The sequence below is a fragment of the Sus scrofa genome, chromosome 18 (assembly GCF_000003025.6).
Source record: "Sus scrofa isolate TJ Tabasco breed Duroc chromosome 18, Sscrofa11.1, whole genome shotgun sequence".
Classification (NCBI taxonomy): Eukaryota; Metazoa; Chordata; class Mammalia; order Artiodactyla; family Suidae; genus Sus; species Sus scrofa.
In genome coordinates, this window is record NC_010460.4 from 9,047,845 (window position 1) to 9,061,554 (window position 13,710).

Consider the following 13,710-nt stretch of genomic DNA (forward strand, 5'->3'; position numbering starts at 1 on the left):
CAATAGAATAATATACTTAAAATGCTGAACAGTACTGATAAGTTGCTTAGCTAAAGTATGAGTTTAGCCAACCAGGTACACTATGAGTTGGGAGGCACAACAAAGCCCTTTCTAGATGAGTTTACTTTTCTGAGGCTCTGCTTGAGGGAACTACCAAAAAATTACTTTAGGAAGAAAACTGAACACAGAAGAAGGAATAAAAAGTAAGAATTAAACCTAAAACTATAAAGTTCGTATATGAAAACAGTTGTGACCTGGAATTTGGCAGTAGTTTCTAAAATATGACATCAAAAGCACAATCCCTATGAACATATTGATAAGTTATACTTTATCAGAATTAAAAATTTATACTCTTCAAAAGACAATATTAAGAGAATAAAAGTAACCCACAGACTAATAGATAATCTTTGCAAAACATACCTGATCAAGGACACAAATACAGAATATATAAAGAGTTCTTAGAACTCAATAATAACAAAACAACTCATAAAAATGGGCAAAAGATTTGAATAGATAATTTACCGAAGAAGATATGTGAGTAGCAGATAGTCACATGGGAAGATCCTGGGTCATTAGGGAAGTGCAAAGAAAAGGCACAAGATACCACTAAACACTTAATAGAACAGCTAAAATTTCATACCAACTGTTGATGGGGATGTGGAATAATGGAATTTTCTTACACTGCTAGTGGGAATGTATAATGGCACAACCACTTCTGAAAGAAATTCACAGTTTTATTTGCTGTAGTCCCTTTTAAAATCCCAACAGCTTTTTTGCAAAAATAGAGAAATCCATCCTACTATTCACTATGGAATCTCAAGGAGTCCTGAATACCCAGATAATTTTGAAAAAGAACAAAATTGAAGGTCTCACATTTACTGATTTTAAAATTTACTACAGGAGTTTCCCTTTTGGCATATAGCAGAGTTAAGGATCTGGCATTGTCACTGTGGCAGCTCAGGTGGCTCCTTTGGGGCAGGATCAATCCCTGGCCTGGGAACTTCCACGTGCTGCAGGAACAACAAACTTATTGCAAAACTACAGTAATTAAATCATTGTTGTACTGATATAGACAGATACATGGACCAATTAAATAGAGTACAGAAAAAAAAAAAGAGAAAAGAACTAAATAGAACACTTTGTCGTTATTTCTCTTTTTAATTATAGCTATCTTATTAGTATGAAGTGGTACTTTATTGTGATTTTGATAGGCATTTCTCTCTTGACTGATGATATCAAGCATCTTTTCATGTGCTTGTTGGCTTTTCTATATCTTTTCTGGAGAAGGAATTTGCTTCTGTAGTTTCATGGCTTGCACAAAATTGAACATTATCCAAATAGTTAAACAAGTTTGGTACATCCATCAAATGAAATACTGCTAGATAAAAAGGAATGCTTTATTACTACACACAACAGCATAGGTGAGTAAAAGTAGCCACACAGAAATGAATATATATATTTTAAATTACATTTATATAAAAATTTAGAAAATGCAGACTCTTCTGTAGTGATGCAAAGCCGATCAATATTTGACTAGGGTTAGAGCTAGGGCAGAAGGGGCATTACATAGGAACACAAGGAAATTTTCAGAAGGCAACAGGGTGTATTCATTATCTTGAATGCGATGGTTACATGGATAACATACATAAAATCAAAATGTGTCAAATTATATACTCAAATCATTGCAGTTTATTATATATTTATTCTGCCTTAGTAAATCTTTCCTTTTTTTTAAACAGGAATGATGAGCCTTTAGTAACCAAAAGATAATTGGTAATGCTGTCTATATGAGATAGACCTAAAGGAGTGAAAAGGTATTCAGGTATTCAGGTATTATACCAGAAAGGTATAAAAATTCTTACTGGAGTTGTCGTGGTGCAATGGAAACAAATCCAACTAGTAACCATGAGATTGTGGGTTCAATCCCTGGCCTCACTCAGTGGGTTAAGGATCCAGCATTGCTGTGAGCCGGGGTGTAGTTCACAGATGCAGCTTGGATCCCACCTTGCTGTGGCTGTGGTGTAGGCAGCTGGCTTCAACTCTGATTGTACCCCTAGCCTGGGAACCTCTTTATGCCGCAGATATGGCCCTAAAAAGCCAAAAAAGGAAAATAATAATAAAGTATATCAGGCATGAGATGCCTTCATTCATGTTTACTTATACAACAAAAAATGGTTAACCAGGAGTTCCCATTGTGGCACAGCGGAAATGAATCCGACTAGTAACCGTGAGGTTGCGGGTTCAATCCCTGGCCTTGCTTAGTGGGTTAAGGATCCAGCGTTGCTGTGACCTGTGGTGTAGGTCACAGATGTGGCTCGGATCCTATGTTGCTGTGACTGTGGCATAGGTTGGCAGCTGTAGCTCCTATTTGACCCCTAGCCTGGGAACCTTCTTATGCCATAGGTGCGGCCTTAAAAAGCCCCCCCCCAAAAAAAAAAAAAAAAAACTTGAACCAAAAAAATACCTCACTACATTCCCCTGAAACGTGGCTTTTCTTCATCTGGCCTTCTTGAATTTGTAATTTAAAAGACAGAATTTGCTTTTTCTTTTTTTTTAACGGATTTACTGAAATATAGTTTACATGTGTACTATTTACCCATTTTAAAGTATACCATCCAGTGATTTTTAGTCTGTTCACAGAGTTATGCAACTGTCACCATAATTAATTTCAGAACATTTTCATCACTCCGGTAGTGCATGAGATACCTGTTTACCATAGCCTCATCAACCAAATATGCTGTCAGAATTTTGGATTTTTGCCAATCTGATAAATGAAAAAGATTTTGGATAGTTTGAGTTTGCTTTTCACCAAGGTTGAGCACCTTTTCATATATTTAAAAGCCATTTAGGAGTTCCCTCTGGGGAGCATTGGTTAAGAATATGACTACAGGGGTTCAGATTGCTGCAGAGACACAGGTTTAATCCCTGGCCTGGCACAGTGGGTTAAAAGGTCTGATGTTGTTGCAGCTGCATCGTAGGTTGCAGCTGCAGCTCAGATTCAGTGCCTGGCCTGGGAACTTCTGTATACCATGAATTACAGCAGAAGTTCTCATTGTGGTGCAGTGGAAATGAATCTGACTAGTAACCATGAGGTTGAGGGTTCGATCCCTGGCCTTGCTCAGTGGGTTAAGGATCTGGCATTGTCATGAACTGCAGTACAGGTTGCAGACATAGTTCAGATCCCACATTGCTGTGGCTGTGCCATAGGCCGGCAGCTAAGCTCCAACTCAGCCCCTGCCTGGAAAACTCCATATGCTGCGGGTGTGGCCCTAAAAAAAACAAATAAATAAATAAAAATTTTAAATAAATAAATAAAAATTTAAAAATTATTAACAACCGCAACATCAAAATGCCATTTATATTTCTGTTTCTCTGAACTGTCTTTCATGTCCTTTGCCCATTTTTCTATTGTGTTGTTGATCTTGATTTCAGTTTCAACTCTTTATATTATCAGGAAGATTATAGCCCTATTAAGTGAGTTACAGATTTTTTTTTCCACTTTACAGCTGTCTTTTGACTTTGCGTATATAGTCATCTCTCAGTGTTTGCAAGGGATTGGTTCCAGAACCCCCGAGGATACCAAAATCTTTGGATGCTCAAGTCCCTTTTATTAAAATGGTGTAATAGTTGCGTATAACCTACAGACCTCCTCCTGTATACTTTAAACCATCTCTAGACTACCTATATTAGGCAAAATTGAGTTTTGCTGTTTGGGGACTTTCTGGATTTTTTTTTTTTTTTTCCACAGCATGTGGGTGTTCTAGGTCTGGGATTGAACCTGCACCACACCAGTAACCAGAACCACAGGAGTTAACAATGCTGAACCACCAGGGAACTCCTAGAATTTTTTTTTCCTGAATATTTGATCCTCAGTTGGTTGAATCCACAGATGTGGCACCCAGAGTAATGGAGAACTGACTATAGTGTGTGTGTTGCCATCTGAAAAGTTCTTAGTGGAAGTTTCCATCATAGCTCAGTGGTAATGAGCCCAACCAGTAACCGTGAGGACGTATGTTCGATCCCTGGCCTTGATCAGTGGGTTAAGGATCCGGCATTGCTATGGCTGTGGTGTAGGCCTGTAGCTGCAGCTCTGAGTCAACCCCTATCCTGGGAACTTACATATGCTACAGGTGTGGCCCTAAAAAAAAAAAAAAAAGTAAGAAGAAAATCAAAAATTCTTAGTTACATGTAGTTGAATATAATGCTTGCCTTTTATGGCTTCCAGACTTTACATTGTAGTTTTAGAGGCCTTCTTCACTTGAGGTTATAAAGGAGCTTACCATGTTTCTTCCAGTTCTTTTATGGTTTGTCCCCTCCTTTCAACATTTAAATCTTTGATCCTTTTGGAGTTTATCCTAGTTTACAGTGTGAAGTATGGATGAACCTTTTTTCCCCTAATCAGTTCCAATTATCCTAATATCATTTATTTAAAAGTTCGTCATTCCCCTATTTCAGATGCTGCATTTATATTATTTTGATTTACTTTATGTGTTGGAATCTGCTCTGGTCTTTCTGTTTTGTTTCATTGGTCTGTCTGTTGAACAGGCAGTATCATGAAGGAGCAAATGAAAATCAGCCTGCAGAAGAGTATCAGTCCTTGTTGATAACTCTCCCTTGGTGATAAGAGCAGAAAACCAAATTTTTTCCTGCTGATGAAGTATAAATACACCTTGGAATCAACCTGTTCAGAGAACCATTAAGAGAGCATAGCTGTATTAGAAGATGGCGTTACAGGCGTGCATGAGGGAACTCACCAAAGAAACTAAGGGTTAGATAGCCCCAGTTCATTGATGACCTTATATGCCATGAATTTTGCCTTATGAATAACTGGAAACTTTTAAGAAGACTAATGAAATATAAGATTATATTTTAGAATGGGATTCTAAATCTGAGTTCAGTGAACTCTTGAGCAGTATGTAGATGGGCTTGAAATTTTATGTTTCAGAGAGTATCTAAGGCTTTCGTCAGGTTGGCAGAGGTCTTTTACACACACACACACACACACACACACAAAGACATTAAGAATTCCTTCTTTAAAAAGAGTTCTCTGATAACATGGTTGTGGTTTAAAACAAAAGATAGGGTTGCCAGTCAAGAGGTTTTGGCATTAGAGGATGCAGAATATGAGTAGCAGAGGAAAAAGTGAACTTTTCCTTCTGTTCATTATTTCTGGAGGGTATGGCCAGTTCTCAATATTTGCAATAGTTATGTTCTATAAATTTGCTGCAAACACTGAATAGTGATTACCATTGCTCCTAAGAGAGATACTGTTATAAATGAGCCAAAGCTGGCCTCTGTATGTTGGCCTCTAGATTGTATATTTCTTCAGCTGTCTGGGGTCCGTTAGCCTAAAAGTTGCCTGGCATAGGGCATTTGTGTATAGTATGAGAGCTAGGAAAAAAAAAAAAAAAAAAAAACGCAGTATCGCCTTATTCAACCTCAGCTGGGAAAACGTTCATTGAGCAACTCAGATTTTTCAGTGCTTTTGCATGTCTGCAGAAGTGTTGCAAATACTGATAATGAGGGGTTACAAATAAATTTTAAGGAATGGACAGATTTGCAAATACAGAGTCCATGAATAAAGAGGATCAACTACGCCAATCCAGTGTCTTGAATACTTCCAGTGATGAGTCTACTCCCTCATGATAAACTTTTCCCTTGTCGTGGATAGTTTTAGAGATTATATTAAGTTAAAAATCTGCCTCTCACTTTTTCAAATCTTGGGTCCTATTTGTCTTTCTGGATTGTTCCCTTAAATATACTATTTAAAGTCAGCTGTCTCAGGGAGTTCCCATTGTGGCTTCAGGTTACAAACCTGATGGTGTCCCCGAGGATGTCGGTTTGATCCCTAGCCTCGTGCAGTGGGTTAAGGATCTGGTGATGCTATGAGCTGTGGTGTAGGTTGCAGATACAGCTTGGATCCCACGTTGGCTGTGGCTGTGGTGAAGGCCTGCAGCTGCAGTTCTGATTTGACCCCTAGCCTGGGACCCTCCTTCTGCCACAGGTGCAGCCCTAAAAAAAGAAACAATACAGTTAGCTGTCTTATATTCACTTTTACTGTTTTTTCCCCTCTAGTATCAGATTCCCAATTTCTTTGGAAACTTTTGGTTTGCTAAGTACTTTAGTGATTCCAAGGACTGAAACCTTTAATTTTGTTATTGACTAACACATCTGTCTTCACCCTCCTCCCGTCATAGAAACTGACCAACTTGCACTCCCACTCCCTGCTTCACTTTAGTCTACACTGTTTGTCAGTTCTTTCTCGGTTTTATATTATACAAATTAATAACTGGACAGATGGGTCACAGGCAGAAAAGGCCAGGGCAGCCTCCTTAGGTTAGCTTCATTTTGTAGCCAGGTTTTTCTCAGTGTAGTAGGGAGGGTAGCCATTAGGGGCTTCAGATTTCTGTCTTAATGGTATACTTTAACTACTTTCAAAACAGAAACTTCTCTCAACCAGCATCCATCTATCAGTTAAGAACTCTGGTACTGTTTGGGTCAGATATCTAGCCCTGGGTCAGGGATATGGGAAACTGATTAGCCAGCTTATGTCCTATGTAGCCAGAAAAGTAGTAACCCTTGATCGATTGTCTCCCCAGTACCATGTGGTGTTTAGGGGAGGACAGGTTCCCAGAGGAAATAGGGGTGCCAGGCAACTAAACAACAAATACCAATTATACACAATAAGACAAGTAATTTCTTCTGCCATGTTTAGGATCAATAAGACATCTCTTAAGGAACATTGTTATGCTTGAAGGATTACAGTTTTCAGGTTTGAACAATGTTAGATCAAAATTGATTTTGCTTTAAATATTGACACCTATTATTTCTCAGCATTGTGCACATAGGGATCTGTTGTATTTTCTGTTGTTTTATATGTCTAAGGTATTTCACAACTTTAATAAACTAAAAATTAATTTTGCTTTGATTTAAGTTGGTGAGTAATAATAGATACTTGAGCCATAATTTCTCTTTAATATTAAGTTAGCTCTGGAAATAATTCTTCAACATAATAATTCACATGACATTTTAAAGATATAAAGATAAATTATTATTTTTTCAGTGATATGAAAAAAAATACATAATTTATTCCCTTTACCTCATATCATATATTTATGATACCACAGGTACCTGCAAGGTGTGGCGTTACAGTCCGGGACAGTCTAAAGAAAGCGCTGATGATGAGAGGTCTAATCCCAGAGTGCTGCGCTGTTTACAGAATTCAGGATGGGTATGGTTTGTATGTGATGTGAAACTTTGTTTAAAAAAGGAAAAAAACCTCAGACATAAATTTTGGGATTTTCTGTAAGATGTTTACCCAAAACTTCAAGCATTAAAAATTAACTTTAGAAAAAATATTAATAAAGCTTGTAGCCTCTTTGAGAAGTTAACACTAAATAATTTTGTGTGATTGATAGTACTCATTACTCTGATCAAGTGACTTTATTTGGAGTTTGAGATTCTAAAGATTTTTGGACCATTTAGAATGTGACTCATTTGAGAACTCCTCCTTTCCCCTGCTTTTAATACAAACTCAGTTACATAGAAGACTTGTAAAAATTAACATTTTATATTGAACCATTTTTTAGAAAGTATCTAAAACTGTGCCAAGTCCATATCGTCCTCCAATTTTGAATCATGTTTTTTTAAATTACAAAACAAAAAAAAAAAACCAAAAAAACCCTCCTTTTTGGGGCATGTTGTCCCTTGAGTACTCTTTTTCTTTGAATGGAGAGGTAAATTGTACCTGTTTTTTAGGGGGGGTTTTTTTTGTTTTTTTTTGTTTTTGGACCCTAGGAACAATCCATTTTCTGCTGTTGTAGGTCTTTTCTGGAGCTGACTTGAAGAAAAGAGTTCATCTCTTTACCCTGCTGTTTGTCCAAGAGTGATACATTTGTTTGGGGTAACTTAAAAATTAATTTATTGCCATTTAAATTTCTAACGATGGAGGACCAGGGAGCCAGAACTCCCTCACCATTACTAGCCCCTCAGTAACCAATTTTCATATCTTCAGCATGAGGCATATGAAGATCTTTAGGTATGCTAACCAAGAAAGGCTATGTCTACACTTTGCAGAGAGAAGAAACCAATTGGCTGGGACACTGATATTTCCTGGCTTACAGGAGAGGAATTGCATGTAGAAGTGTTGGAGAATGTTCCACTTACAACCCACAACTTTGTATGTACCTTTATATTTTTTTGAGATGTCAAAAATGTTCAGGTTCTTGTGAATGAATTTTTATTTAGAGAATATGAAGTATGCATGAGTAATTTGGGGATTGATGTTTTACCTGTGTTGAAAATCAGTAATGTTCCCACCCAAAAAAAACAAACACGTAGAGAGCTTTATTTTAATCAATATACTTTAATTTTAAAAGGTAATAAATATTCATTATTGAAAGAAACTTCTTAAAAGCTGAGTGGTACGAAAGCATGTCAAGTAAAAATGTGAACATGCCCTGCCAGAAGTAAACAGTTATTGAAGATCATGGTGTAGTCTTCCCGCATCTTTCTGTGTATACACACCTGTGTCCTTACACCTGTGAACCCAAAGTTTTTCCCTTTTTTTTTTCTCCCTCCCCTTTCCTTCATTATTTTCAATTTCTTTCCCCTTTTTTTTTTAAACTAAATATAGAGTCTTGTTTTGTGTGATATTCTTCACACACACACACACACACACACACACACACACAAATACAAATGAAACTGTGCCATCGTGGGCATCATTCCATGTCAGGACACCTCACTTTATAAAGAGTGCATAATAGCCCATCAAGATAAAAATTGGATATATTTAAACCATCCCTCTATTAATAGACATTTAAATTTTTTAAAAATCTTTTCTAAACTTGGTAAATAGACTTCTTTCTACATACATCTGGAAACACTTGTATAAATGTTTCTGAAGGACAGATTAATGGCAGTGGAGTAGCTTTCCTGGAGGACTGGAGAAAGATGTTAAAGCTCTCTTTGAGCACTTCTCCCTTTATCTGGTTTTTCCATTTGCTAGAACCTAACCTAAGTGTTACCACCATAAAGTCTGGAACAAGGGGACCTCTACCTCAGAGACAAGGATGCAGTTCCCAGAGCCTGAGAACCTGTCCTCTCAAAGGATAGGCAGGGAGTTCCATTGTGGCTCATTGGATTAAGTGGGTTAAGCATCTGGCGTTGCTGCAAGCTTTGGCTTAACGTCGAATGTATCTCAGGTCCCATGTTGCTGTGGCTGTGGTGTGGGCCAGCAGCTGCAGCTCCACTTCAACCTCTAGCCCGAGAACTTCCATGTGTCAGGGTGCAGTCCTAAAAAGACAATAAATTTAATTTTTTTTTTAAAAGGCATAGGCAGAAGCCAAGATTAGAGTAATCTGTGTCAGAAAGGCATTTCTTACTTTTCTATATATGGCATTTTTAATATAAAATACTGATTCCTGTGAACACATTTTGGTTTTTTGTTCTCTAATTTCCAGAGATTATGTTAGCAATATAAAAAGATAGTTGCTTTGGTAAATAGTAGCCACATAAATGTTAAAGATTTTCTGGTTGCTTGTTTGGCAGTTGTCATGATGGAGCCTCCTTAGCAGAGCTCTGTTTATATGACCCGTATTGTAGGTCATTTTCTCTCTGACTCCGAGTTCTTACATGTTGCCTTTTAAGGTACACATAGAAGGAGGTTCCCATGTACACTCAGGTGTTCTAATCCTCTAGCAAACTGACAGTTTGTTAAAAGTAGTTCTTAACATCTTTCAGGTGATTTTCCTGCGCCTGTGCTAAGTCAGTCAGCAAGTTTAGGTAGAGTTCTGATCTTCAGATAATTATAAACCAGTTCTTTTCTTTCATAAATTTTTACACATTTTAATCAAAGTATATTTACATTTTAATCAAATGTATATAGTTTTAAAAATAGTGCAGAGGGGCTTGCAGTAAAAAATAATCGATTGCCTCATCCCTTGTTAGCCTCTAATACCGCTCTCCAGAGGAGTTGGTTTTTTTTTTTTTTTTTTGGTCTCTTTGGGCCCACACTTTCGGCATATGGAGGTTCCCAGGCTAGGAGTCTCATCCGAGCCACAGCTGCTGGCCAAAACCACAGCCACAGCAACGCCAGATCCGAATCACATCTGCGACCTACACCACAGCTCATGGCAATGCCAGATCCAGCAGGCAACCTCATGGTTCCTAGTCAGGTTCGTTTCCACTGCACCACAGCGGGAACTCCAGGATTTGTTATCTTAAGAGAGTAAATAAGTTGATTTCTTAAAAGATTCTTACAGGTTTTTGAAAATGCTCTATGATGTTTTACTTTGCAGGTACGGAAAACTTTTTTCACCTTAGCATTTTGTGACTTCTGTCGAAAGCTGCTTTTCCAGGGGTTCCGCTGTCAAACATGTGGTTATAAATTTCACCAGCGTTGTAGTACAGAGGTTCCACTGATGTGTGTTAATTATGATCAACTTGAGTAAGTAATCAAAAAATTTTTATTTTCTGTCTACCATTTTACATTTAACTTTTCTCAATGTGAAACTAGTATGCCTTAGAATTTGTGGGAGTTTTCTGTTCAGAAGAGTTGTTATAGGGAAGTGTAGATAGAGGATAATATGTAGTATAGCCAGTACTTCTCTCTCAAATTGTAATTCTGGTTTGCTGTACATTTCATTTATGTTTTATATTCTCTTTTAATTAATGAAGATCCCTGGCCCATAGCTATCACTTTTAAATGGTTTTTGAGAGGCGAACAGGTGTTTCAGTTAAGTTAATCATTGCCTTTGGACCACAGATTGGGGGATCTGGTTCTGTTGGCTATTTCGTAAATTAAGTTCTCTCTTTCTAAATTGGTATCTGTCTTTGTGTCTCTTTCTCTCACTCCCTCTTTCTCCTTCCTCTGTCTCATCTCTCCACCCCTATCTCTCAGTAGATTGAGGGTATTTTAATCTTTTTTGTGTGTTTTACTGCTACTGTTAAAGTCTTTTTACTTTTTTTTGATCACTTGAGCAAAAGGAATTCAACTCTGTACTTCAAAGTATATCATAATGATGTAATCTAATTTTTAGCAATAGATACATTTTCTTCTGATTCCTTAACCATACAGCATGATTTTGCCCGTCTACTGTGTAGAAATTTGCAGTGTAAAACAGTGTTTTAGATTCTGAGCTTGGCTTTGAAATTACAGTATTATTTTTAAAAATAAGCCTTGGGACAAAAAGATAAATTGAATTTAACAGTCCCGCCCCCCAAACACACACACACACACACACACACACACACACACTCCTTCCTGAAAATGGAATTTGATCTGAGATATTTTTGTTAATTCTGTAATGTATTCTGGTCTGTGAAGCTTCTGGGTTTTGCACAAGTTAGGTTTGCTTTGTTTTGTTTTTGTTTTTGCCTCACAGTTTGCTGTTTGTCTCCAAGTTCTTTGAACACCACCCAATACCACAGGAGGAGGCCTCCTTAGCAGAGACTGCCCTTACGTCTGGATCATCCCCTTCTGCACCCCCCTCCGATTCCCTTGGGTATGATTTGACTCCTGCTGTTCACTGGCATGCTTTTTGAGCTGATTTCTTTTGGAGCATTTGGTTAATCATAAATCTTTCCAACATTTGGATTGTTAAATTAAGGACTTTTTTTCAGGTGACTTACCACACCATTCAGATAATTTATATACATTTGGTACAGATACACTGGGTTAAAGTTGACATAGGCTGTTTCAGGACCAGTCTTTAACAAATCAAGCAAGAGGTAATTTAGAATCCCTGCCTTATATTCATCTCTTTATTAGGTAATATCAGATAGAGAAGTACATGATTTGCATTTAGAAAAGTAGCATTACATATGAGGTAATGGCAAACAATTTAAAGATAGTATATAATTATAATCTACAATTTATGGCATTACTTTAAATTATGTGATAAATATTACCATGTTTACAGAAGAGAGAATAATGAGAGAGAGAGTAGTCAACATTTAATCAAGCAAGTGGGATTTGGACCGGACCTTAAAAAATTCTAGTCTCTGAATGAGCCCAGGAAGTAAAAGCTTGGGGAGGAGGACGGGGAGGGAGGGATAGAAACCGCATAAATAAAGGAAATGGGGGTGGTAGATTTGGGAGATAGTATAGTGTAGAAGAATCATGCATAATTCGAAGTTTTTGAGCTGGGGACTAACCTGGTAAAAATGGTTTTAAAGGATCACTTCGGAGTTCCCGTCGTGGCACAGCGGAAACGAACCATGAGGTTGCGGTTTCGATCCCTGGCCTCACTCAGTGGGTCAAGGATCCGGCCTTGCCGTGACCTGTGGTGTAGATTGAAGACGTGGCTCAGATCCCGCGTTGCTGTGGCTGTGGCATAGGCCGGCAGCTGTAGCTCCAATTAGACCCCTAGTCTTGGAAACCTCCACATGCCGTGAGTGCGACTCTAAAAAAAAGAAAGAAAGAAAAAAAGAATCACTTAACATTGATATACGAATAGAGTAATAGAGAAATGTCTCGGGTGAAGAGGGCCAGCTGGGATGTTGCTGGTAGTGAAGATGGTGAGGGGGCAAATGAAGGCTTGAACTGGAGTGGTAGCAGCCTGCAGAAGGGATGGGTAATTCATAAGTGTAAAAGAGAAAATTAATAGTATTATCGATCAGTTGTGGAGGATAAAGGAGAGAATTGACTTTAAAGATGATACAGGAAGTTACCATGTGGTGAAGCTGGTTAAGGATCTGGCATTGCTACAGCTGTGGCACAGGTCGCCACTGCAATACGGGTTCCATCCCTGTCCCAGGAAGTTCCACATGCCGAAGGCGCGACCAAAAAAAAAAAAGATAATACAAAGGCATCATAGGAGTTCCTTTAATGGCGCAGTGGAAATGCATCCGAGTAGGAACCGTGAGGTTTCGAGTTTGATCCCTGGTCTCTATCATTGGGTTAAGGATCTGGCATTGCTGTGAGCTGCGGTGTAGGTCACAGATGTGGCTCTGATCTGGTGTTGCTGTGGCTGTGGTGTAGGTCGGCAGCTGTAGCTCTGATTCCCTAGCCTGGGAACCTCCATGTGCCACGGGTGCGGCCATCAAAGGAAAAAAAGGCATCATGTATTCAGGCTTTAGGGTAGGGAGAAAAAGATGATGAGCTTAGTAGATATTAGTTTGCTTTTGGAGCATTTCTTACACAGGTCTGCTTACTCTTTCTCTCTTAGATTTGAGGCAGCATCCATTATACTATCTCTGGAAGCATGTGGTTTAAAAACAAAAACCTCCCCATATGGCATTCTGTTTTAGAATATTCCAGAGATAGTTAAGATCAGAAATATTTATTGTCACTTCTTTCCACTCTTCACAATGTAATGTACTGCCGTTACTTATACCTAGAGACTCTACATAAAAACAATAAGTTGACTCTCTTGTCAACCTTTCAAGATCTCAAAGGCTAGAAAATTTAGCAAAAGACTTTTGTAATAAGGAGTAGATCTATTTATCTATTTTAGAACACTGGAAAATGGTACCACTCTGTTCTTTTGTCAGGTTGTTAAGAGTTAATCCACTCTGGTGGAGTCATTTTATTCTTGCTGTCTCTATATTTCTTAGAAGATCAAATCAAAGTGTTGTTATTGTTTGTTCTAATTTTGAATTAAACCTCTGGCTATGACAAATACGCCTAGCAAATTCTAATAGACCGTGCTGCCTTTCTAATGGCAGGTCCCAGTTCGGTGGGCAGAGTTACAGGATAGTATAACA

The 13,710-nt window shown here is 38.1% G+C and overlaps 1 protein-coding gene across 9 annotated transcripts in view; it reads left to right on the forward strand.

Moving 5' to 3' along the window:
* The window catches only part of BRAF (B-Raf proto-oncogene, serine/threonine kinase), a 174,596-nt gene that overhangs the window by 89,882 nt on the left and 71,004 nt on the right, over positions 1–13,710 (forward strand). For 8 of the 9 annotated variants that reach the window (XR_002340233.1, XR_002340234.1, XM_021078584.1 and 5 more), the window contains exons 4-7: positions 7,128–7,231; positions 8,077–8,179; positions 10,302–10,450; positions 11,388–11,507. Coding sequence is in view for 7 of the 9 variants with exons in the window: in XM_021078584.1 (XP_020934243.1) it covers positions 7,128–7,231; positions 8,077–8,179; positions 10,302–10,450; positions 11,388–11,507 (476 nt within the window). In the remaining 2 variants the exon portion in view is untranslated. The remainder of the gene's footprint in view (positions 1–7,127; positions 7,232–8,076; positions 8,180–10,301; positions 10,451–11,387; positions 11,508–13,710) is intronic. The other variant, XM_021078587.1, reaches the window with a different exon arrangement.